The sequence below is a fragment of the Carex rostrata genome, chromosome 12 (genome assembly GCF_964058835.1).
Source record: "Carex rostrata chromosome 12, lpCarRost1.2, whole genome shotgun sequence".
NCBI classification, from domain to species: domain Eukaryota; kingdom Viridiplantae; phylum Streptophyta; class Magnoliopsida; order Poales; family Cyperaceae; genus Carex; species Carex rostrata.
In genome coordinates, this window is record NC_135929.1 from 11,761,706 (window position 1) to 11,787,891 (window position 26,186).

At 35.2% G+C, this 26,186-nt stretch overlaps 3 protein-coding genes and 1 long non-coding RNA gene across 4 annotated transcripts; 1 reads left to right on the forward strand and 3 right to left on the reverse strand.

The window, feature by feature from the left end:
* Positions 1-5,335: 5,335 nt before the first annotated feature.
* LOC144563532 (beta-1,3-galactosyltransferase pvg3-like) lies at positions 5,336-6,615 on the reverse strand. The gene is made up of 2 exons (XM_078313027.1): positions 5,858-6,615; positions 5,336-5,763 (listed from the first exon to the last, which is right to left on the reverse strand). The coding sequence occupies exons 1-2, from the start codon at positions 6,613-6,615 to the stop codon at positions 5,577-5,579; spliced, it is 945 nt and encodes a 314-aa protein (XP_078169153.1). The 3' UTR covers positions 5,336-5,576.
* Positions 6,616-7,832: 1,217 nt separating this feature from the next.
* On the reverse strand, positions 7,833-10,127 carry LOC144563007 (uncharacterized). The gene is made up of 2 exons (XM_078312382.1): positions 9,316-10,127; positions 7,833-8,119 (listed from the first exon to the last, which is right to left on the reverse strand). The coding sequence occupies exons 1-2, from the start codon at positions 10,107-10,109 to the stop codon at positions 7,933-7,935; spliced, it is 981 nt and encodes a 326-aa protein (XP_078168508.1). The 5' UTR covers positions 10,110-10,127; the 3' UTR covers positions 7,833-7,932.
* A 5,249-nt stretch (positions 10,128-15,376) lies between these two features.
* Positions 15,377-18,620, reverse strand: LOC144563689 (uncharacterized). The gene is made up of 2 exons (XR_013514394.1): positions 18,454-18,620; positions 15,377-18,298 (listed from the first exon to the last, which is right to left on the reverse strand). It is a non-coding gene; the product is annotated as an uncharacterized LOC144563689 (long non-coding RNA).
* A 2,494-nt stretch (positions 18,621-21,114) lies between these two features.
* AR401 (S-adenosyl-L-methionine-dependent methyltransferases superfamily protein) lies at positions 21,115-25,955 on the forward strand. The gene is made up of 7 exons (XM_078313218.1): positions 21,115-21,414; positions 21,963-22,091; positions 23,053-23,208; positions 23,695-23,791; positions 24,015-24,118; positions 25,042-25,093; positions 25,533-25,955. The coding sequence occupies exons 1-7, from the start codon at positions 21,206-21,208 to the stop codon at positions 25,758-25,760; spliced, it is 975 nt and encodes a 324-aa protein (XP_078169344.1). The 5' UTR covers positions 21,115-21,205; the 3' UTR covers positions 25,761-25,955.
* The last annotated feature ends 231 nt before the right edge of the window (positions 25,956-26,186 follow it).

A 26,186-nucleotide genomic window follows, 5' to 3' on the forward strand; every position in this document is an offset into this window, starting at 1 on the left:
GACATAGGTCTGGTTGTACCTCTTCGCTAGCAACTGAGCCTTGTAGCGCTCAATGAGAGCCTCTGGATTCTGCTTCACTGTGAAGACTCACTTGCATCCAACAACCTTCTTGCCTGGTTGTAGTGACACAAGCTCCCAGGTTTTATTCTTTTCGAGGGCCCCGAGCTCTTCTAGCATGGCTGCTTTTCATTTCGGATCTCCCTTAGCAACCTGCCAACACTTAGGGATAGAGACAGTGTCTAATGATGCAATGAACGCTCTATGCACTAGTGATATGTGTGAGTAAGAGACAAACTGGACAATCTCATGTGGGAAACCATATTGGTCAGGAGGAATGCCCGCATTCTCGCGAGGAGTCCTTCTTACCGATAGGGGAGTGGGAGGAGTAGAGAGAGGAATCATATCACCTATGTATTCTGAGTCTGAAGTAGATGGTGGAAGTGTCTCAAGAGTCGGAGTAGGCAGGGACAAGGGACTTGGCACAGGTGGCACTATAGGCATGGCTCCCTCATTCGGCTTCTTTCTCCTCGTATACACTTCATGGTATCTCGACTCTCCCTGAGCCTGATTTCTACCACCTTCAGGCTCATTCCTCTCAACTTCCGACTCAACCACAACCGAGTCCTCCTTTTCCTGCCCAACCACAGCCGAATCCCCCTTTTCCGGTTCAACCATAGCCAAATTCTCAATTGGGCAAGAATTACCACCCACACTCACCATCACTACTACTCTCCCCCTCTCGCCTCATACCTCATGTATCGAGCGAGTCTCTAAAGGGTGATGTCGTCTCTGAGGAGTAGTATGGTTCGAGCTCTCAAAATTTAATATCCATACTCATAAATAGTCTCATCTCCACATGGCTCCAACACACATACCCCTTTTGAGTACCCGAGTATCCAACAAAGATACACTTCACAGCCATTGGATCCAGTTTTCCCATATTTGGTCTGTTGTCCTGCACGAAGCACACACAGCCAAAGGTTTTGAGAGGAAGAATATCTTCATTCTTACCTTTCAGCATCTCCATTGGGTATTTCCAATCCAACACCCGCGAGGGCATCCTATTGATCAAGTAGGCTGCTGTCAGAATTACTTACCACCACAAGTGTTTTGGGACTTTCATCGAAATCATCATACTCCGAGTTACCTCAAGGAGATGTCTGTTCTTCCATTTTGCTACCCCATTCTGCTCTGGTGTGTACAGACACGTGGTTTGATGCTGTATTCCCTAAGATGATAAGTACTCCCTAAACATCATGTTGGTGTACTATGTTCCATTGTCAGACCTCAATACCTTCACAACTACACTGTATTGAGTATGAACTCCTTTGTGAAAGTCTTTGAAGCAAGCAAACATATCACTCTTATTCTTCATCAGATAAATCCAAGTCACACGAGAAAAACAATCAATGAATGAGACAAAATATCTGTACCCATTCACAGTAGTCGTAGGACAAGGTCCCTATACGTCTGAATGAACCAAATCAAAGCCACTATGACTCATACCACCATAACTAGCATAAAAGCTCCTAGCATGCTTGCCTAACTCACACGCATCACACACCAGTTTTTTCTTGTTCGCCTTTTCAAACAAATGCGGATATAGCCTACTCAACACCGGAAAGGAAGGATGACCCAAACGCCTATGATGGAGCAGCAGTAAGTCCTCCATACTCCTCCCCACTCCTCCAGCTCCCTCTACAATGGATGAAAGAGCTAAGTGTTAGTTTGTAATAATCTAGAAGTCAATAATACGATAAGTTAATCATAAAGCTTTGTTCATGAATTGAATGTTTATTTATATATCATTTTGTTGCCTTGAGTATTATTGAAATTATGGATCATTTCGAGTTCATGACTGAAATTGTGAAACTCCATAATATAGATAATATATACTCTTAAAAGTCACTGACCAAGGTAATTAGCAGGAACACTAATTACCGCGATAAGGTTAGCATGTGGATTAAAAGATGGTTAAGTTTTACAAACCACCTGACACGAGATGTCATTTTAATCACATAGATACATGTTCTAGGAACATGGTATTTGACAGACCCCGAATGAAACATTAAATAGAATTGTGTTCGTGTCATTAATGTTTTCATTCAGTGTCAAAGTTCTACAGTATGAGGTATTTATCGTTCCCACTAAGAAATATATATGAGTAAGTGTTATCTAACGCTGTCCGTAAAAAGCAGCCATAACGGTAGCATTTCCATATATATAACTTAGCTGAGGAAGTGATAGTCTGCTAAGAATACTATTTGTCCCTCGTATCTCTATACGAGCTATAGCATCACTGGGCCCCTTGATAGAGTTAGATTATCTGCATGCGGTATAATTACAAGAGTAATTATATTTGATAATCTACTCAAGATCAAGAAAAGATACAGTTACCAAGGATGACACACATCTACCTTGAAACTGATCTGATAGCTATGAGACAGAAGAACTGACACAAGTAAATTATTTACTGGATCGTGATATTGTACAGTACAGCATCATCTGTGTAATTGGATGGTCATGATGTGTTGCCAGATGCCACCCATGACTAACAGAAGTTAAAACAGTTTTAACTTTGTTTACCAACATAACACAGATCCTATTGGGTCACACCATATAGGAGCTACTCGGAGAATCTTACTGATTAATTATAAATTGATTATAATTAATATTAAGATGGTTATAATTAATTATACGTGATATAATTAAATTATAAATGTCATTTAGAATGACAAGCAGAAACAACAGTTAATTTATAAACGTACACGTTACGTTGTATAAAAGTTACCGAACAATAACCGAAAAGAAATATAATTGTACATGACAATTATATATATATGATTTGGAATTTTAATTGTTAATTATGGGCTTGAATTATGGATTTAAAAGCCCAAAATAATCAAAGCCTTAATTAAAATTAAAGGCCCAAAGTCAAAAGCCCAAAATCAAAGCCCAACACTATTCATGCCTTAATGGGCCAAGGGTATTTTGGTCTTTTTCACCCTATGCCGACTTCCCTTGTGTTGACATGTGTCATGTGAGGTGGCAAGGGTATTTTGGTCATTTCACATGATAAAAGGATGAGGTGTCAAGGGCTTTTGGTAAATAGATTTGTTTTGAGGGGTATTTTGGTCTTTTGCCAACCTCCTCAAAAGTCTATAAATAGAGGGGTAGGGGTAGAGAGAAAGACTCACTAATTCACGTGTTAATCTGATTACTTCGTTGATCGGTTTTCCCTCTCTTCCCTGATTTCGGTTATTACGAGATTCGGAAAAATATATTTTTAGATTCTGCGGTATTTCATGTTTTGCTTTATTAGTAAAACGGAATAACTTGCATTCTTAAATATATTTAATCTGTCTCTTTTTCGGTGAATAGTGTTTCTGCAGAATTCCGCGGTTTACGGTATTTCTGGCAGAAGAAGTAAATCGCTCTCCGGTTAGTCCTGGTGGATAACCAATAGAGGTATCACACGTGTGATACTGCGAGTCGATTCCATCCCTGGTGAGGCTCTACTCGCTCGGTCTGCATTCCAACTGAGATTTGGAATCAAGGTATAAATTGTTATATTAATCTATTTAATTTGTAAATAGATTTAATGCTTTAGGAAATCAATTATGGAGTAGATCTGTAAATAGGATTAAACGAATCTTCTTGATTCATTTAATCCGTAGCTTAAGTTAGATGTAAAAATTTTTGTTTTACTCTTTCCGCAGCTTAAGCTAATTAAATGGGTTTGAACCGTTCACGAAAACCCAACACTAAGTCCATACCCTCCCTATCCATGTACCATAAGCCGCTGTGCCATGTACTCATCCCAAGTATCCTGCCTGTCCCTTTCTCTTGGAAGATCACCTTGGGAATATCAAACAAAACTACACATTTTAGTTGTGTTATAATGGCACTTATGAATAAGACATTCATTGGAAAAGAATGAGCATGCAACACATTATACAGAGTCAAAATGTTTGTACATTTCACTGTGCCCTTACCAACCACGGGCTGATCCGTACCATCTGCTGTCTAAATGCTCTCTGGGACTGCTAGATGAGTATAGGAAGAAAACTCCCCAGCAGCACCAGTCATATGGCGAGATGCACCAGAGTCAACTATCCAATCTGGTAATCTAGTGGTGGGTATAGAGGCCAGAGCATGTGTATCACAAGCACCTGTGGATGATTGAGCAAAACAAGCAAAGTTATCCCTGGGTGAAGATGAGATAGATGCGTCCTCTACCACACTCTTTCTATTACCTGATGTTTTATGCTTCCTCTTCAGTATCTCCTCACTCTCGCCTTCTATTACCATCATATTTCCCCGGTAGCCTCCTCTTCCACCTCTCCTACCACCCCGGCCACAACCACGGCCTCCAAACTGCCCCCTCTCACCTGCATCTCGCTCCTTAGGTAACTTAGGACACATTTGTTTCAGGTGACCTACCTCACAGCAGCTGTAACACCGTCGAGGCTCGCCCCTGAACCCTGTTTTACCTGATGGAGACCACTAGTGCTGACTTCACCCCTGGAAGTCCTGCTGCCCCAGCCTGTAGCCTAATCCAGCTCTCCTCCTCAGTCAAGTACCCCTCTAGATCCTTTACTTCTAGAGCGTGCTCCACCCGACGTGACCAGCTCAAATACGTAGCTTGCTCATCGAGTTTCGTATCAATGGGTGACAGCTCAACCTTCTGCGACCTCGGCTTGCTCCCACTAGCTTCCACACGAAAGACTCGCATCATAATCGTGACATCATCCAGACTCAGCTTAGACGTAGCATCGGCCAACGGATTCGTGCTGACACTGTCACTTCCCTTCTCCTTCTCCATTTGATCCGACTTAGATCTACTTCTCACGCACCGATCTAAGTCAGGATCTTTCTTATTTCTCCCTTAAACCCGGTCTTACACACTCAAAATCGAGATCCACATCATCTCCCCCTCTCTTCTTCTTGATCTATCTCATCAAGATTCGAGTTCAAACCCGATCGAAAACCCACTTCCTCGAGTATCGTGGGGTATAGGCCCCCCACGCCGGCCAAATCACTCAACAAGCAAACCTTTTTACCTTGGTTCGGCCGGCTGGAAGGAAGAAGAGGGATCTGTTGTTGTTCGGCATAGAGAAGGTGAGGCGGAGCTGGTGGCTGATCCGAGCGGCCACTGTAGTGCGACACTGTAGCGAAATACCAACTAGATTATGGTTCAAAAATGAATTGTATTTTATTTCTTATTCATTTTGAACCTATATAGGCGTTACATCTTACATCCGAGTCCCTACAATATTCTATAATCCTTTTTATCAAAAGGACCCTATAAAATCCGAAATACCGAAACATACAATAAATCTTAACAATTTATATATATTCTGATAAAAAAAAACTAAAAATCTGAACAGCTGATTAGTCGCTGTTAAACTTGATACCTAGTCATGTCTAGTTGTTGATAAGCAATTGCAGGGAAGAAGAAAGTAAATCTTTCTTGGTTTACAATGAATGAAAAATTCTAGGATAATAGAAAAGAGAAAATTAAAAGAATTGAAACAATTATAGACAGTTGAATTAGGAAGACTTGAAAAGATAAATCAGACTATGTCATAGAACTTAGATGGCTTCAATCTCGATGTAACATTGAAGTATTTCAGCGTGTTGACCCACTCGAAATCCCTCTTTAGGCGGTGTACCAGTATACTATCTGGTATGAAGTCATGCCTGAAGCAGTTTGTCTCAGCAGTTCCTTTGTAGTCATATATCCTTGGCGACATGTCAAATCTATTCATAACAGTGTAATAATAATTCTGTTAAGACGAACATGCATCAAATTGAAATTCAAAATAATACAAAAAAGGAGAATATATATATATACCTATTCTTGGCCTTGTTGGCCTTGTTGAACCACATCCCTGTCCACATATCCTCAGGGCCAATGGAATCATTCCTCGGCAATTCATCGGTGGAGATCCATTCAACTAGATCCCACGAGAGCACGTACCCCATTCCTTCCATGAACGGCTGGTACGGGAAGTACTCTTCTTGGTCACATGGTATCTTGAGCCCGTAGTACATGTCAAATCTGGGTTTGACCCTCAGCGACTCTACCAGTTTTTCGAGTATAACGTACGAGTCGTCATCGGCTTTCATGACAAAGTCATATGGATCATCACTGTACCACTTTGGCATCTCAGAGAGGAACTTGTATGTCTTTCCGGCATTCATGTTTTCCTTACAATTCAAGATGATGATATCGTCGTACAGCATAATTTCTGTTGCTACATAAACTCTCTGCACCTCGCTCGTCAGGTTGCAAAAGATGTAGCGGATGTCTATGTGAGCGACTGATTTGTTATATGTCTGAAGAGAGAAGAGGGTCCGTAGGAGGTGACGACGTGTGTACATCTCGGGCATTGTAACGATTCCTAAAAACAGTCGAAATTCGGGCTTCATGGCAGTGATACTAGTCTTTTTAGTCGTGGCAAGGGAGACGTCGACCGATGTGGCTGCAGGGGCGACAAAGTACTCGTCATAGAAAATGAAAAATGCGACAAGCACCGCAAGAGATAAGAGGAGGAGATATGATAAGGGAGAAGAGGAGGAGGATCTCTTAGAGGAAACATGAAATGACATCTCTTTCTTCTTCTTTTTTATTTGTTTGGCTTTTGTTTTGATCTTTAAAGTTTCATCTAGTGAAGAATTTTTCTGTGAGGAATGTTTTATAAGGCCTTAATTCCTCAATAGGAGATATGGATAATGGGCAAGAATCTCTGACAGGTTGGCTTTATTATTTTATTTTTAAACCAGCAGGCGTTGCAAATATTAATACAGGAAGCATATCACAAGTTAGGTAGATCCATATATAAAGTATAAAGACTAAAAGACACACATATATAATAATCATGTAACAATGCTTAATTAATCTTTTATTTTTTAAAAATTAGAAAGCGATTGATAGGCTCCAATTTAAACTACGTGGTTCCAACTTTCTATAATGTACAATGTATGGCATGCATGTAATGTACGGAATCCAACCTATGTGCACAGATGTGATTACTAGAGAATAGAGATTGAGAAAACGTGGCGTACCGTGATTAACACAGTGTGACTTTGGTTCATACTGTATTGTGTCGTGATCGAGTTAATTTTTTACATGCTATGTTGTGATTGTGTCGTGATTAAGTTAATTTTTTACATGATATGTTGTGATTAAAATGTTAAAAAATAGTCACGGCATATGAATGTTTACGTCTGTCGTGCCCAAACGTGTCGTGTTCAAACGTTATTGGTCATGTTTAACTTCTTCTTTTTTTATAATTAAGATTAGTTTATTCAAGATTCACCATTTAATTAAGATCTAACGGTTCTAATTACACGTAATTTGCGTAACCACATATTGTGTCATGTCGTGACCAGATCTTTCGTTTTCTGTAATAGAGATGGCTCCGCCGTGTCATTTTTTCCACTCTAAATGTCAGAATATACAAAGGCAGTTGAATAATTGATCAATGAAAAGAAGAAAAAAAAAAAAAGATTAATTTTAGGATGGAGATGTAACAGATCCAAAAGTCCAGTGGACCTTACAGTGAAGCAGGCCTTACTGGTAAAGCCTGTGAACTGACAGTATGATACAATAGGACCAAGATTGACAATATAAAACTGTTCATAATAAAATTTTCAAATATGGATTCTTCAATATAGGGACATAATCATAAATTTACTATAACCAGAATTATAATTTAATAAAAAAAAAATGATATTCAATCAAATACATTTTAGAACCAGACATATTTGTTACTTTAATTAAACACATGTTGCACTAATTACACATTAAATTTACAATTTTTTTGAATTATAGGAGCACTTAGCCACCATGAGCTCCCTTTTAAATCTGTCCCCAATAAATACAAGAATCTTGCAATGAAGGACAAAAAAAAATAATAAGGCAAGTTATGCAATATGATAAAATTTGGAGGGCTTCAAAGCAGATGTTACATTGAAGTAGTCAAGTGTCTCAACCCATCTACTATTTTCCTTAAGCTGGTGTACCATTATGGTGTCCGGTACATACTCGTGCCGGAAGCAGGTCGACGGTGACGGTCCCTTGTAGTCATACATCCTCGGCGCATTATCGTACCTAATTTAATTTCATTTCAATTAAAAATAAGTAAATAAAGTAATAAATACACCAATGAAAATGATGAATGGCTAAATTAAGGCTAATTAAATTTCATAATACTTGAATGGCCAAAAAGTAAATTAAGTAAATGCCAAAATTCGGAGGACTTTTGTATAAAATACACGTACCAAACAAATTAAAAATTCTAATCAATAACATCATTCTTAAAATTATATAATGAAATGATTAATTAATTAGTTACTAGAGCTAAAAGTCATTGGTCTGGTCAATGACACGTGTGATGTGTATAGATTGTATATAGATTTAGTGGTTTAGGTAGACATACGTATATGATTGGAAAATGCACCGAAAATACCAGGATATTTCTTAAAAGGGATTTCATATATAGAGAAAAAGGACAAAAATTACAAAGGAAAACAGGAAGAAAATATATCATTCAACTGTTAATGGATAAATAATAACAAACATATATAATTAAACTCAACTTTAAAATCTATCGGATTTGTTTTAAATGAAGAATTTACATTGTTGATATCATTTTATTCTACGAGTGATGTGTCTACATGTAAAAATTTTAAAGTTTCGAGTTAATTTAATATAAAGTTAAGTGGTTAAAATTAGAAAGTTTTTAATAATTTTAAATTTAAAATTTAAATATTAAAATAAAACTATTAGATATATATATGTGTGTGTGTTATTTTTTCTATGCGCAAGTAAAAAATTAAGATTATAATATTTTAATTTTATTTAGATTGTTATCTTCTTTTTTAAATCTATTATTTGAATTGATATTAAGAGCTTTTCAAAATACATTGTTTTTCAGTTTATTAATTCATATAATAACAAAATAATAAATAATAATTTTTTATATACATGCAGAATGAATAATATGAATTAAATTTAACAATTTTATTTTGAAATATAAATTTTACAATTTTTGTAATTAAATAATAAATTAATAGGAGATGCTGGAGGCCAAAGAACAAAGACATTAATTGAGTACTTCAATTATTTTTCATTCTTCTCGTTAATTCCAAATGAATAACATTTGCGGGTTCTATACACAGGGACCTGTGCGAGGCAAATAATTAATTCATTAAAAACAAAAATAATGCAGAGAATTAATAAAAACGATAATTAAGTAATAAATAATAAGAAACATAAACAGAAAGAAAAGAGAAATAAAATCATACCTATTCTTTCCTTTCTCATTTTCGTTGAGCAACTTGCCGGTCCACATGTCTTCCGGTCCGCCCTCCGTATCATCCGACCGGAAATCCGACTGGGCCATCCACTCGATCAGGTCCCACGACAGCACGTATCCCATCCCCGACATAAACGGTGGGAACGGGAAGAAGTTCTCTTTGTCACACGGCATCACAAGCCCGTAGTACATGTCAACCCTCGACTTGTCCTTGAGCGACTCTACCAAGCTATCTAGGCGGATATACGCATCGTCATCTGCTTTCATGACGTAATTGTACGGCTGATCACGGTACAAATCCGGAACTCCCGAGAGGAACTTGTAGGTTTTGCCATCGTCCATGTTCTCGGTGCAATTCATAATGATGATGTCGTTGAATTTCATGATCTCGAGCGCTATAAACACATTTTGTTCCCTGGTTTTCAGGTTGCAAAAGACGAACCGGATATCCACATGAGCGGTGGCGGGGTTGTATGTCTGAAGGGAATATATCGTGCGAAGGAGGTGACGGCGCTCGTACCGGTCTGGTAAGGTGATGATACCTATGAGGAGGCGAAAATCGGGTTTTGTGGTGCCGGTTAAGACGGGTTTGAGGGAGGAGGAGGAGGAAGCAGGTGGTGAGTTGCAATTAGAGGATAGATTATGGGAATGAAAATTGGAAGGTAAGATTAGTAAGAAAGTGAGAGCAAGAAAAATTAAAGGGAGGAGAATTAAAGTTTTTAAGGTAGAAGGAGGTGATAATTTGTTGGAGAAATTAGGTAAACAAGACATGGTAGTGATCATTGTTCAGTGAATCAATGGAAACATAGTGATGTTGCTGGTTTTATGATTAGTGATTTATTCTATTATTTGTTAATTTAATTGTGATAATGACATGTGCAGATTTGACTTTGTAAAAGAAATTAGAAACTTCTTCTATCTCAAAAATGGATGGCTATGTCCCCAAAAAAGCCTAATTCATACCAAACAATAGACAGGAACATTAATGTACTAAATTTGATCTCTTAAGACAGAATGATAAAAAAAAAAAAAAATTAAATGACTGAAGAGAAATTAATTAATTTCTAGTAATATTTTCTTATCTAATAACTAGCTAAGTGTCCATCTACCCCCCCCCCCAAGAGGTAGGATTAGATGTACTAATCAAATTTCCAATATCACTGGTATATGCTGACACTATCTGAATCACTATTTTGTAATTAAATTAAATTAAATTCAGATTCCAAATGATGAATTATTCAATGGCTTTAAATTAGGAGGAGTATATAATTCAGAGCTCCAAGTGCTTCATCATCATGCAAATACTTTTTTGGGGGAAAACAACAGCTTACTATTTTATTCACTAGGGAATGAAATCTGCTCCTTTTCTTGAGAAAAGGAGGACCCTCCTATTTTCCAATCCGAACCATTTAAAATCGACCAAACGGCTTCAATTACATCTGATTTATTTGTGCTTTGAGATTCGTGTCATGTTAAAAAGAAATTGAAGCCGTTTGATCGATGTTGAACAGTTCGGATTGGAGAATAGGAGGGTCCTCCTTTTCTCAAGAAAATGAGCAAATTGGCTTTCCTTCACTAGAACAAAATTAAAGGGATTAATTTTAATATGTTTAATATTAATTTTTGTAATTGCAAACCAAAAAAATATATATATTATTATGATGTTCATCAGTGAAATTTTGCAAACCTTGTGATGTCTCTGAAAGTATATTATTAATCTTTGAAGAATAAGTGAAGCAAATTGTATCGAAAATAATTTTCTTACAAATTAATTATTAATCTTTGAAGAGTAAAAGCACCATGACGACAAATTAAATATGGGAATTCTGAATAGTAAGCAAAGGATGAAAATAAAAATAAAAATAAAAATCTCGAAAAATAAAGACTCCAGGGGCGGAACCAGGATTTGAATATAGGGGGGGCTAAACATCATTTATAAAAAATAATGAAAAATATTTTTTTTTTATAACACTTAATCTTTCACTATTTTTTTATTATACAAAATAATTGATTAATTTGCTCTTATTTTTTCGGTGAACTGAGATGCAATGGATTTCTTTTATTTCAATTATTGAATGACATTTCCTTTTTTTTTTCTTTTATCTTCATACGGTTAGCTTTTCAAATTCCATCAAGAAGTTTCCTATTTATTAATAATTACTGGCACGCAAATTTAGGAATCAAGAAGACAAATGGAAATAAAAACGCGGTCAAAAGGTGCTCCTGAAAATTTATTATTAGACATTTAGACCCTATAAATTTGTAATATTATATAGAGGGGGCTACCATGTACAAAACAATAAAATTTACTTGAACTTCTATATACTTGATTGGAAAAAAAAAAATGAAAGGGTAGCTTAGCACCCTTTGAAATGTATAATGTTCCGCCACTGAAAGACTCAGAGTTCCAACTTTTCTCTAAAAAATTGTGTACAATTTTTTTTTTCCGAAATTTTAACAATTTTATTTTTCCTTGTCAACCTTGTTCAGAATTATGAGAACTATATACAAAATTAAATTTATATATAGTTCACTTTTAACGAAATTATACAGAATTTATTCGTCATACACTAATAAACAAATAAAATTATTTCTCTTTCATTTACTTTATTTGAAAGGAAGTTGTAACTAACAAAAAAAATATAAATAAAAAGGTTGGTACATATTTGACTATTTTCATGTTCTGTTTAGTTTGACAACTAAGTTGATGCATATATGGCAAATTGTACACTCAACACTCAGCATTCAACAATTGTTTGACTTGGCAAATGAATGATACATAAGCAATCAACATACTATGACAATTTGCATGCCTCATTTTTTTTTTCTTTTTTCATTTTTTTTTGTTATCTTTCTATTAAATCTTTGAAGACTAGTTGCAATATTGACACAATGCAATGACGAAGTCATATAAAGTCGGAGAGAAACTTTTACCCCATGTTTTAAAATATTTAAAAAATATATATGGTTCTATTTTTATTTCCATATTTTTTTAGACAAAAATATACTTAAGATTCAAAAAAATTATAAAACTATTTCTCACCCTATATATTTTTTAAAATAGGTTTCTATTTCTATGTTTTTCTAAATAAATTTAACATTCAAACTAATATAAAATTGTGTAAAAATTTTGGCTCCGCCCCGGTCACAAATATAAATATGGATGACGTTTTTGGGGCATTTCAGACTTTTCACATGTTTGTGTTGTGGTGGCATTATTTCATTTTGAATGAGTCTATCAGTCTATGTTTGGTATAGAAAAGGCATCACAATGTCACATGCAAGAGGAGAAAACCTCGGAATTTTTCTATGAGAATAAGAAATGAGTAAGGCTACGGTGCTATGACTTAATATTTGAGTTTTTTAAATTCTAACGGTCGATCCAAATCGTTCATCTTGTTCTTCATATTAATATGTGTTTGGAGACCAAATTTTATATTTTTTGAAAAAAATTTACTATTTTTTTAGATAGGTAGAAAATCAGTTGATCTAAAAAATTCTGCACCATTCAGATATTTGATTTTCTACCTATCTAAAAAAATAGTAAAAATTTTTTTCAAAAAATGTAAAATTTGGTCTCCAAACACATATTAATATGGAGAACAAGATGAACGGTTCGGATCGACCGTTAAGATTTGGAAAACTCGAATATTAAGCCGTAGCACCGTAGCCCTCTATGCAACCCATAGCACCGTAGTCTTACTCATAAGAAATAATTAATTGATGACATTTTCAAAGGAGTTATTATACGAGTTCATGAAACTAAATCTGAAATATTAAAATTTATAAGTTGAGCATAGTAATAACTTTTGAACGTCTAAGCCATTATTTTAGATGAAAATGAATTAATTATCTTGGAAAATCAACTCAAAATCTGCTTCTTGCATGAAATCATGATACATTATTATATGCACTACTGCTTGATAAATTTGGAATATTAAGATGTATGCTAAAATATTTCTAGGGATGAAATTTTTTTTACTATTTTTTAAGATAGGTACAACGTCACTATTTTTGAACCGTTAAAAAAATAATGATTTTTTACCCATCTTAAAAAATAGTAAAAAAAATTCATCTTCAACTCTATTTTAGTATGGATATCATGTTGGATATCATGTTGAATGGTTCGCATAGACAATTTAGACTTTAAAAACGAAGATATAAAATATGAAGTATGAAGGGCACGAAGCATTGGAACCCTCCTCATATATTTATGGAGAAAGTTCTATTTATTTGCAAATATTAAATAATTGAATAATATGAACTCTAATTTTTATTTAAAAAAATATAAGATAGTATGATTTAAATAGTAAAAGACAGTAATATATGGTCAGAAGCAGAGTTTTGTTTATGAAAATCAATCATATAAAAAAAATTTACAGACAATGAGAATAATTTTACAGTAATATAACATTTTACTCTAAATTATATAGAAAAATCATATTTAATTAAAAAAAAAAATAGAGTCCGTTGGACCATTCTTCTTAAATCTACATGTGGCATAATCACTCACGACTTTACTGATTTTGCTTAATTTTTTTTTTTTCAAATTTTAAGTTAGTTCATACAATAAATAAAAAGAATGTTAAAAAATTCAAAGATGTGCAAAATAATTTAAAACAAAGAAATTATTGTTAAAAAAATTAGTCAGCGTACGTGACTTAACTGGATTAATTTGCATAATATAATATAGGAAGCTGATATGAGTACCCGCGCTACAGTACCCGCACCTAAACTGCCATATATAACTGTTTGTGGGGACCAAATTGTCATAACTGCAATTTAGATCTGTAACTTTTTTTTTAATATTAATAGTCAAATCTTGAAGTATGTAGTCCAAAGAACACAAGTATTTATATCTATATAGTAAACAATGTAAATGATAAATTAATTATTTTTAAATAATCATACCCGCACTTTTTTTTGAAATTTCTGATATCGTACCCGCATATAAACTGCCATAATTGCTTGTGGGGACCGCAACTGTTCTAGATCTGTAACTTTATTTTAAAATATGAATAGTCAAATCTTGAAGTATATAGTTCAAAGAACACAAGTATTTATATCTATATAGTAAACAATGTAAATGATAAATTAATTATTTTTAAATAATCGTACCCGCACATTTTTTTTGAAATTTCTGACATCTTACCCGCATCTAAACTGCCATAATTGCTTGTGGGGACCGCAATCGTTCTAGATCTATAACTTTTTTTTTTAATATTAATAGTCAAATCTTGAAATATATAGTTCAAAGAACACAAGTATTTATATCTATATAGTAAACAATGTTGTAATTTTTACATAACTGCTTGTGGGGACCTAAACTACCATAATCTTATAATTGGATCCCTCCTCTTTTTACATATGACACTGAAAGTATCAATATATAAGTATTGAAGGTATTTATATCTATGCACTGAAGTATTTATTTTTATGAGGTGAACTATTTTTGTTAGAGAAATGTTGACGCGGAATTAGTGTCGAGGCTTTGAAAGGGTGCTGCTAGGATTTTAGAATAATAATTAGTTGAGACTATATAATATTTTTTTAGAATAAAAATTAGTGAATATAATATAATTAGTGGGACCATAATATATTATTCCTCTAAATGTAATTACTGTAGTACGGATACTGTGTGAGTACTGTAGTGCGGGTACATAAATGATTATTCTATAATATAACATTTCATTTTCATGGATACTTGAATTGACACGTCATACGATACACAAGTTCCGTTACATAACTGACACACATAATAACGTGGCGGTGCGGTGCCACAGCGTACATGTGACTCATTTGCTTCACTAGGAATGAAGAGTAGATATTTATCCGTTTCTCATGTTACACCCTATTAAAGTTTGTTACCAATTTCAGACCTCTAATAATTTCCATTTGTTTACACAAAAAATATATATGTTAAAGACAAGATTTGTGAGAATTGTTTTATATTTTTATAGTCCTCTGTTAATACAAAAAAAAATAAAAGCATCTATTACTGTTTGCCAAAAAAAAAATGTATATGCAGTAAATAACAATACTTCCACATGTATACTTCAAAATTACTCAATTATCATGCAAATTAAATCAATGGAAGAAGACAGTGATCACTTGTTTATTTTTATCTCAAATTGAAAATGTTAATAAATTTGCATGCCCATAATGGTGTAAACTTAAAATTACACAAAGGCGCATCAGAAAAGCTAAGAACTAAGCAACAAATGCCTTCAAATCACTAGGGGAGAGACGCTTCTAGGCAGGTTCGACAAACTGTAAAATTAAGCATAGTTGTTGATCGACTAATGAGTTATCTTGCTGTTCCACCAGTGTAACCAGTGAAGAGAATGGTCCTGTCAATGCTCCAAGCCAAGCTTGTACCAGTACAGCATCTACATAAAATAAAATGAACTAGAAGCAATAGCTGAAAAACAATTGCACCACCAGAAGAACAGTTTAAAAATGAGCCAATGCTTTCCAATTGCTTTTGTTTAGGATTTAGGGTTTAGGGTTTAGGGTTTAAACCCGCACAGAACAACAAAAGAAGTCAATAAAAAAAAACAAAAGCAATGCATTGCCTATACTTTCCAATTTCTAGATATATGAGCATGGCAAACAATTATTTCCAAAACTACAAATGTTATGATATTAAAATTTTGACGCTTTTCTAAGATGAAGTAAAAAAAAAATACAATCTACCACAAATCATTCCTCACTTCCTCAATTATTCTAGGAATGACCAAGAAATGATTGCTCTAAGAAAAATGTTCCATCCACCCAGCATACCCTCCATCCAGTAGCTACATTAACAAATATATTGTGCATGTAAACACTTAGCTAGTTTACATGCACAACATTTTTGCAAACAAAATTACCGATTGGAGACATGGAGGGCACTGGATCAACAGCTCGTAATACACTTCTTCAGTTCTTCTAACCCATTTATGCACAGCTGGACCGAGGTTTTGTTGTATTTCTATGGTAATTAACTACTTCCCACTAAATTATATCTCCATCTCGAGAGCAATGTTTCAACAGTTATTTAATGCAACCATCAATACACCATGATGATATAACTATATGATACAGTAAACATTAACCAGAATAATAAGTACCACAGCATAATTTAATGCAAAAATATACACCTAATATTTTTCCTATGACTTTAGGAGGCATTGTCTGACCTCCGTCTAGCCCGACTCTTGGCCCAACCCAACATAACCCGACAGCCATTGGACCAGGCCTGATTGACTGTTAAGTTTCATCAGGATGTGATTAGCTAGGAATTCGTATCCTGTGAGTTAACTCAAATTTTGAGTTTAAATCTGAACCGTCCAATTTAAATCCGCACAAATATTAAAGGGCCCCGTGCATTAAAAGCGTGGGTCGGATTGGCCCAAATTCTGATCAGAAGGTCCAGAGATAAACTCAAAAGGTGCGTTAATGCAGAGGATGCGGACTGATTAGCTAGGCCCTGCTGAAATTGAAACCTCGGAATTCAAGCTTTTAAATTAACTTAAATTCAGATTCCAAATGATGAATTATTCAATGGCTTTAAATTAGGAGTAGTATATAATTCAGAGCTCCAAGTGCTTCATCATCATGCAAATACTTTTTTGGGGGAAAACAACAGCTTACTATTTTCTTCACTAGAACAAAATTAAAGGGATTAATTTTAATATGTTTAATATTAATTTTTGTAATTGCAAACCAAAAATATATATATATTATTATGATGTTCATCAGTGAAATTTTGCAAACCTTGTGATGTCTCTGAAAGTATATTATTAATCTTTGAAGAATAAGTGAAGCAAATTGTATCGAAAATAATTTTCTTACAAATTAATTATTAATCTTTGAATAGTAAAAGCACCATGACGACAAATTAAATATGGGAATTCTGAATAGTAAGCAAAGGATGAAAATAAAAATCTCGAAAAATAAAGACTCAGGGTTCCAAACAAAATGATGTAATAAATACAACCTTTCAATTAAGGAACTCTACTACATGAGACAAACACATCACTTAATAGTTAAGGAATGTCCAGCACTGACCTGACAGAAAAGGGTTCCTTGGGAGACTCATGCTGAGCAAATTCCCCCCCCCCCCCCCCCCCCCCGAAACCCTAAATCCAACGACATTTGGTGCATCTCACATGGGAGATGATGAGGACACAAGAATTGTTACCACAAGACTTATATTTCAAGCTATTAATTGTTATATTAATCATGTACATAACTCTTTTTAAGTTAGTAAGCATGACAAATTTCAGAATAGCTAAATGCCCCAATCCATACCATTCAATGCTAATATAATTTTTTGAGAAAAGAAAATGATCACAACAAACAGTAAATTTAGCCTCACATTAATTGAGCATTATCACTTAAAATTGTGATAACGTACAACATGTCAAAGCTTTATTGAAGTCTGAACACGAGCTCTTGTGTAGGCAACCAAATGAACATCCATTCATTTGGTTACCTCCAAAAGAGCTAGAATCCAGATTTAAATATGATAAGAAAACCTACCTTTTTTAACCCAGCTCAAACCAACTTAAATAACAAGTCAAATGAGATACATGGGTATCAGAAATGACTTGTTACTAAAAACACACAAATCACAACCCATTACTTCCACAACGAACAAAACATAATTCCTTTCTAAGACGTTCATTACTCCACCGACATATTTCAATCAGCACTTCACCTTTTGCTCCACTACTAAAGCTGAGCAGCACTCCCAACATAAACAGAACAAAATTTAACACATAATAAAAACCAGTGGCCAGGAAAAAAAAAACCTGACCTTGTTTTTTTGTTCGTGGGCATCTCAGGCTTGAGATCCTGCACTACTTTCTTGCTCTTTACATCCCAAATCTTCACACCATCCTCTGTGGCGGCACACAGCCAATACCTATTGGTGTGTGCTGGGGGAGGCGCACACAGCTTACCCCCTCGGTGTGGCCCTTGGCATCCTGTTAAGAGTTGATTAACCATAGAGATCTAGATTATTTCAAATCAAAAGGGATCTGAACTCTTACTCTATGATCAATAGTTTAGGGAATATCTGTACAAGTAATTATAATTCACTCATAAAAAACGCTACATTAGATTTCTCACAGAAAATTACCAAGAGTGTTCCAGAGCTTGAGGCTGACCCGATCTGACGGTTGTCGATGGAGAAAGAAACCGAGAGAGAGCACGTCCTTCGAGTGTCCGATGAAGCGCTTGGTGGTGATGCCGGAGGTGAGGTCGCAGAGACGGAGCTCGCGAACTGGCCATGGGAGATGAGCAGGGATTTGTCGCAAGTGGAGGAGACGAGAAAGTCGGCTCGATCTAAACTCTAAAGGGTGGCAGGGACGGGTCTGGATCCCCTAAAGTAACCCAACTTTTGTGTTTTGGATTAGGACCGTCCGATTCGAATCTGTCGTTTCTAGATCGTCTTAGAATTTAGATTCGTTGCTCGGGATGTGTGAATTCTACTTCGGATGGATTGTCACAGATTCGAATCGAACGGTTCCGATCTAAAATTCAAAAATTGAGTTACTTCACTGGATCTGAAGTCGTCGCGGAAAAGGTTATTTATTACTAGCCTTGCTTTTGTTTAGCTTTTGGATGACACGCTAGGGTTTTGTTTTGTGTAGACGGATGAATCTGCCATCCGAAACGGGGAATCCGTAACTGGGATCCAGTTACCGTAAAAACAAATCTTTTGACAATTAGTGAATCCGGACCGTTCTTTTAACTTTGCACGAATCTCAAAGTACAAGTACATGCCTGGTGGAACGCTAAATTTTTTCACGCTATAGTCGAGACTTGAGAATACGTGTATGTGTCTATTAATACTTTGTATAAATGGGATCAATGAATTTTCATTATTTTTTTAAAAAAATTTGTATTTATATATAATTTTCTATAAAATATTGTAAATAATGAAAATTGATCTTATTCTTAACATGACTCCATCCCTAGCTCAAGTTATTTGATATGAAGTTAAATCATGATTTCAAGTTACAAATAAGTGTTGGTATAGTTTGTAAATTCATGTATTGTCCAAATTGCTCCAGTGGTTCTTATATTTACATACAACAAAAACTTAAATTAAATAAGAAAGAATGACTCTTATCAAGGTATCATAGAAGAAGACAACGACAACGACAACGACACTGCAAATTGAAAGTATTCTTGATTTTAAAGCATGAATAGACATTTTATGTGGTCAGGAGTGAATCTAGAATTTTCACTGAGAGGGACAAAAAAATATCGAATCGGATTTAAATTCATTAACTAATTAGGTACTTGATAGAAAAAACAATGCTTTGATTTGTATTTTTCAATGCAAAGGTTGAATCGTGTATTGTTCAAATTGTTCCCATAGTTCTTATATTTACATACAACAAAAACTTAAATTAAATAAGAAAGAATGACTCTTATCAAGGTATCATAGAAGAAGAAAAAGACCAAGACACTGCAAATTAAAAGCATTCTTAATTTAGCTTATTTATTTCAAAAGCATGAACAAACAACCTCTGTAGTCATGAGTGAATCTAAAATTTTCATTAGAAGATTAAATCAGGTTTAAATAACTAATTGGATTTAAATCCATTAACTAATTGAGTACTTGATAAAAAAAATAATGCCTTGACTTAAATTTTTCAATGTTCTGACTTGTAATTTCTCATGCTCTAAATTATAATTATAATTACCAATCATAATTCAAAAAAAATATTTTGATTTTAACACTAAATTTAATCCAAATTACAAATTAAATATCTAGAGGGGGGTAAAAAAAATTTCAGGAGAAAACAAAGTCGACTGTTAAATCAATAGTTGCACTTGCACAAAAAGGACGGCTATTTTCGGAATTGTTAGTGCAGTTGGGGCGAGGGAGGCCTCAGCGAAGAGAGTGCATATCCTCGGATATATCTCAACTTTTGCGTGACCGACGTGTCCGGTGCCTATTCGGGGGGTGATGTTGGGGGTCAGTATTATGTGTGCTTTGAGATTGGTGCAGGACGTATTTAAACGGTTAGGATTTTCCATAAAGTCACGCAAAGTTTGAGATATCTCAGAGGATACGAATTCCAGCGAAGAGGGGCTTTGAAGGAGCAGAAGTAGATCACGTGAAAAAAGAAAAAGGAGAAGGACAAATAAGTTAATAGGTCGGCAAAAAGTTCAAGTTATTTCATCTTAACTCAATTTAATTAAATCACATTTGACAACTTGACAAAGGACTAAATCCTTTATTCTACATCATGAAGAAAATTCAGATCCCCTAAGGTAACTCAACTTTTGAGTTTAGATCTGAACCGTCCAATCAGAACCTGCATGCATGAATTTAAGAGTTATGTTCAACTTGGACTGGATTGGTCCGAATCTAATCGAACGGTCCAGATTTAAACTCAAAATTTGAGTTACTTTAGGGAATCTAAACTTAATATTACAAAATCAGACAGGTAACGTGTAGTTTAAACTCAAAAGGGATACGATATTAGTTGATGTCAACCGTTAGATCTGTAATGTAAGGTTGAGATCGACATCCAATGAGATCCGCACAAATGAAGAAACCGATTTTACAAAAGCTGCCTACTAAAATTTCTGAATTTCCGACAAACTTGGACGAACAAGTATCCTCTCCATTACTGTAAAAGATTCCCTTCACTTTACGGTTTGAGATTAACACCCATCAGCTTCGGGATTCGCGCTACCGCAGGGGGCAGTATTATTAGGCTTCAAGAGTCGTGCTAAGTTAAAAGATCCAGTAATTGTACAAGATTCAACACGAGGTTCCGTATCTCCTATCTCTCTCTTCTCTCTTTCTTCACACACACAGAGTCTCTTCTCTGCTATTGTCTCGCAAGAGCTTTGTTTTGGTCAGAGAAATGGCGGCGATGAGGCTCCATCCGGAAGAAAGCGATCTGATCCAGGAGACTCGTGCTGCTCGGGCGGCGGCTTCCGACGACGAGCGGTCGGTGGCGGCGGATTCATGGTCCGTCAAGAGCGACTACGGCAGCAGCGCGCTCGACGACGACCAGCGCCAGGCTGATGCCGACGTCGCCGCTTCCTTCCCTGCCACAGCTTCCGATTACAGGTTCTTCTTCTTCTTTGATAGCAACCGTTCTGTTGCCTGAGTAATGTGATCTGATTCGTCGATTTGCTTTCAGTAGGGTTTATTCTTTTAGGTGTACTGCGGTTTGCTAGATAATATGCTCTCTTAAGGTCTCATTGTGAAATTGCTTTGTAAAAGTCATGGATCCTTCAAGTGCCTTTGAGTTAAACAAACTATCCATAGGTGGTAATCGTGAAAATGGATGTTTTGTGTAATTATATCAGCATTGAGATCTTTATAAATTCTCACACTCAGTAAAAGCAAGACCTGGGGGAAAACCTACCCCGCATTTTGGTATAATTCGCTGGATTCAATTCTTTCAGTATTTGCTGTCAAAGTATAAAAAGCTACTTTGATGTTTTAGCTGAAAGTTTTACCAGAACCTGTTGATCTGAGACTTTTATTCTTACCTACTTAATTTATAGAAGTGAAGATTACTATAGAAAAAATTATCAGACAGCTACTTTTCCATACCCTCTCATAGCAGAAAAGTTACAATCACAATTTATATATATTTTTTTTTTGGGTAGTTCTGATAAGGATGGCTCGGATGCAAATGAGGCAGAAGCTTCAATTCTTGGATTTCAGAGCTATTGGGATTCATCTTATGCTGAGGACCTCACAAATTTTCAATTGCATGGTCATCATGGAGAAGTCTGGTATTCTATTTAGTACTTGCTCATTCACGTTGCACAAACATTTTTTTTTTTTTTGTAAATTACACCTGATGCTTATCATATCTAGAGTTAGAACTTAACTTTTTCTAGATATTAGGAATATCTAGTGATTATTGGCATTTCTCTCTAAAGCTTTAGAAAGCTTCTTTTATACCCAAAACACAAGTTGAACTAAATCAAGTAAAGTGGATTTAGGTCATTGCCGCAATATACATGAACTTGACATAGTAGTTTTCGATTAGTTAGTAACTTAGTATGGACATATGAGAAATAGTTGTTTGATTGGATTAGCCTTATATTGATTGAGTTGCTTCTTAAATTACCTAAGAAAAATGGTGCATGTTAATTGCAAAATTGATATATTTTACGTACTTGTAGATTTTGGTAAGAGGTTGGGGGTAATTTGCAACACCGCATTACCTAACTGAGTTTAATTGGTGCATTGAGGTATAATGCTTCTGTTGTACTCAACCAAGATTACAACCAGCTCTGAGGAACACAAAAAATATGATTAGTTGGGATTTTCTATTAGTACAATGATAAGATGTTGACCAATTATTTAGTGTAAACACATTTTCAGTGCACTTTTTCTCTAGTTTCGATCAATCAAAGTACCAGTATTTCTGTACTCTATTGGTCAGGTCTCTGTACTACTATAATTTCAATTTATTCCCTCTGGATGATTGATATATATTTGGGCTAATGGTTCAACCAAATTAATCCCTGGCATTGTTATGCTGTGTTTTACCTTTGCTTTATTTGCCTGTTTTAACTTTTAAGTTACATTGAGGATAATATAGGCTTCATTGCACAATGGGGTTGGTTCATACTAAATTTGGTTGCTATTGAGCTCATTTTCTTAATTCTGGTTTAATTTGGCGTCTTTCATCTACTGTTGCTTGTAATAATATGTATATGTGTGTTGAACTCGATGCTTGATCAGGTTTGGAGAAGAAGTGATGGATACCATTGCCTCATGGACTAAAAATCTTTGCATGAAAACTGAAACCGGGAATGTGTCTGAAGAAATGTCAAGTTGGAGCGTGATCGATCTAGGAACAGGCAATGGCCTTCTTTTACAAGCACTTGCCAAACAAGGGTATGATATTCCGGCTGCTTAGCTGGGTTTTTTGGTTGTTCCAACTTGACTGTAGGTTTCTGGGTGAAATTTATGGGTAGTGTTGGTGTAGGATTTTTATTGTTACTGGGAGGTACATGCTACCCACTAGTGTCATGGTGGTTACTGACAAGATTTAGGCAGAATTGAAACTGGAAGAAAATAGTTATTATCAAAAGTTTTCTATATCACACAATGCAGTGTACACCATCTCTTATAAGCACATTATGCACAATAAAGGAAGGAAACCTATTCTATAATATATTTACATATATGCTATATATTCCAAAGAATAATAGATCTGTAAGGATCTTGCCAATCTCTAGGATCTGTAAGGATCTTTCCTAATCTCCATAATCTAGTAGAATATCTTGACAGTTACAAGCCTTCATTTATTTAAATTTCAATGAGGTTCGGATTTTTTTTTTCTGCTGTGCATAGAAATTTGTTGATGGTGTCGTATGACAGGTTTTCAGATTTAACTGGAACGGATTATAGTGAAGGTGCAATTGATCTTGCAAAGAGGATAGCTACTCGTGATGGGTTTACCAACATAAATTTCTTGGTGCGTATAATTTTTAGCAATTATAATAACTACCGGTAACTTGAGAACTTGTGCTCAAAGAAGTTTATACTTCATCTAAAGTTCTAAACACAAACAAACAAGAAATAAAGAGATTGGTTTAGATCTTGCATGTGCCATTACCTAGTAGCTAAGCATGGTTTAATACCCAAACTTATATAGAAAAGAAGTTTTTTTAGTAATGCGATATTTTTTGTTTTACTAGGTTGATGATGTGTTAGAGACTAAGCTGGACAGAAAATTCAAACTTGTCATGGACAAAGGTACTCTGGACGCGATAGGTTTGCATCCAGATGGACCTGTCAAGAGGTAACATTGTCCTTGGCCAAAAATGCAGCGCCAAATTATCTGTACAAGTTGGATGCAGGTAGATAAGACCACTGTTTGGTGACTTGCAGCTGGTTGGTATTTTAGTGTCAGACTGAAGTTGGGAACCCAGATCAAGGTAGCAAACTGGTAGAGTTTGACCTGGTTCAAGTCACCAAGGATTTAAATTTTCGGGTTCTGTCAGGTTTCATTTGCATTGGTTCCTCTTTGTTATGCCATCTGATTCATTATTAAAAAAGGATCAGTTTTGGTGGGGTGGGGGGTGGGCAGCTTTCAGGGCAATTTAGATGATCTCAGATTCTGGACTGAATCTACTTTTATGTCAGTCGAGAGTTTGGTTGATTCAAGAATTTTGTTTAACTGATTCTGGTTATACTTGATTTTAAACTCAGTTTGATGGAAGCCATCAAAGTCTTTTGGTCTTGTTTATCTCTGGCATTAGAGGAGCCTGGTATAATGGTCAAAACTTAGATGGGTAATGTTATCCAATTTTCTTATTCATAGTTAAAAAAATCAGTAATGTTATATAGCCATACTATTAATGGGCAACTACAAGGACATGGGGTGTTGCGCCCCATAAATCTTCTCTTCAATTGGGTTTCAAGTGTGGTGTGTTATTCAGCTCGAGTCAGATTTTATTTTCTGTGCTATGTTAACATGGGGAACCTTCCATTTTTCTTCTTTCTAAAGAGAATGGAACGGTTCTTTAAACTAGTTAAACAGAGAATTACCAATTGTTGTATAGTGTTAGAAAACAGTAGATATCTAGTGTTGTCATGTTAAGTAGTTCCACATGGGGCAATAAAAAGGAGATAAGCCAAGAATTTTCTTAGTCCTTTTCTAAGTTCCTGCTTCCTGTATGACAATATATTTTTCTCTCATTTCTCTCTTCTTTTACATTTCAGGATGATGTATTGGGATTCAGTGGCAAATTTGGTGGTCCCTGGTGGCATCCTGGTTAGAGTTTTATGTTTTTCAGCTGGAACTTTTTTAATCATTTATTTACTAGTAGTCGGTGTATCCAGCAGGTTAGCTTTCATTAAGAGAATAATCAATTACAAAGCCAAAGAGATCTCAAATTATAATCTTCATAATTGAAAAATCTCAAATAAGTACCATTTTAACTCCCAAGAAGAGATTGCTGAGATGAAAACTTCCTCCAACAACTAGAAAACAAAATATAATATAGAAACCTACAAATCATGAAACTAGAAAACAAATCATAATATAGAAACCTACAAAGAGATTTTGAATTTTATTTGGATATCAACCTGTACTTTCCTCATGCCAAATGGCTATCCATCAAGGACTGGAATAGAGTGGTCATATAGTAATAAAGCTTTGTTTATGAATTTGTACAGTGTATCACCTCAAAAAAGGAAATTTTTGTTTGTAGGTAATCACATCATGCAACAGTACAAGAAATGAGCTGGTTCAAGAAGTTGAGAACTTCAACCAGAAGCGATTTGGCATTAAATGCCTGGACCAGGAGCTGGCAAATGAGACCGATAAAAAGGAGAAATCAGCTTTCAAGTACCTCGACCATGTCCGAACATATCCAACATTCAAGTTTGGTGGGGTTGAAGGTTCTCGGGTTTGCACGGTTGCGTTTTGTCGGCTGTAACAATGCCATTTTAATGAGACTCTCAGGTCATGCTTGTGTTTCCTATCTGAGTTTAGTATAGATACATTTGAGTTGGGATTACGTTTTTTTCGTTTGATGTACCTTCTAGGTTTTCAGGATTATTGAAATTATTCTAGGTGTGCTGCAAGAACAAGACCAATGTCTGGTACTATAAATTATTAACAGTATCCAACATTTTTTTGTTTCTTTAACATGGCTGAGAAATCTGGCAATTCGGATAACAATTTTTGTTTTTTTGAAACATTTTGAGAGAGAGAGAGCAGGAACGGTTACTTTTCAAGAAGAATATGAGAGAAATAATGAGAGAATTTTTAATAAAAGAAAATATGAGAGAAATGATTTAAAGAAGAATTAAAAAATGAAAAAGCTGAAGAAATTAAAAAGAAATCAAACTGGTTATGGTTT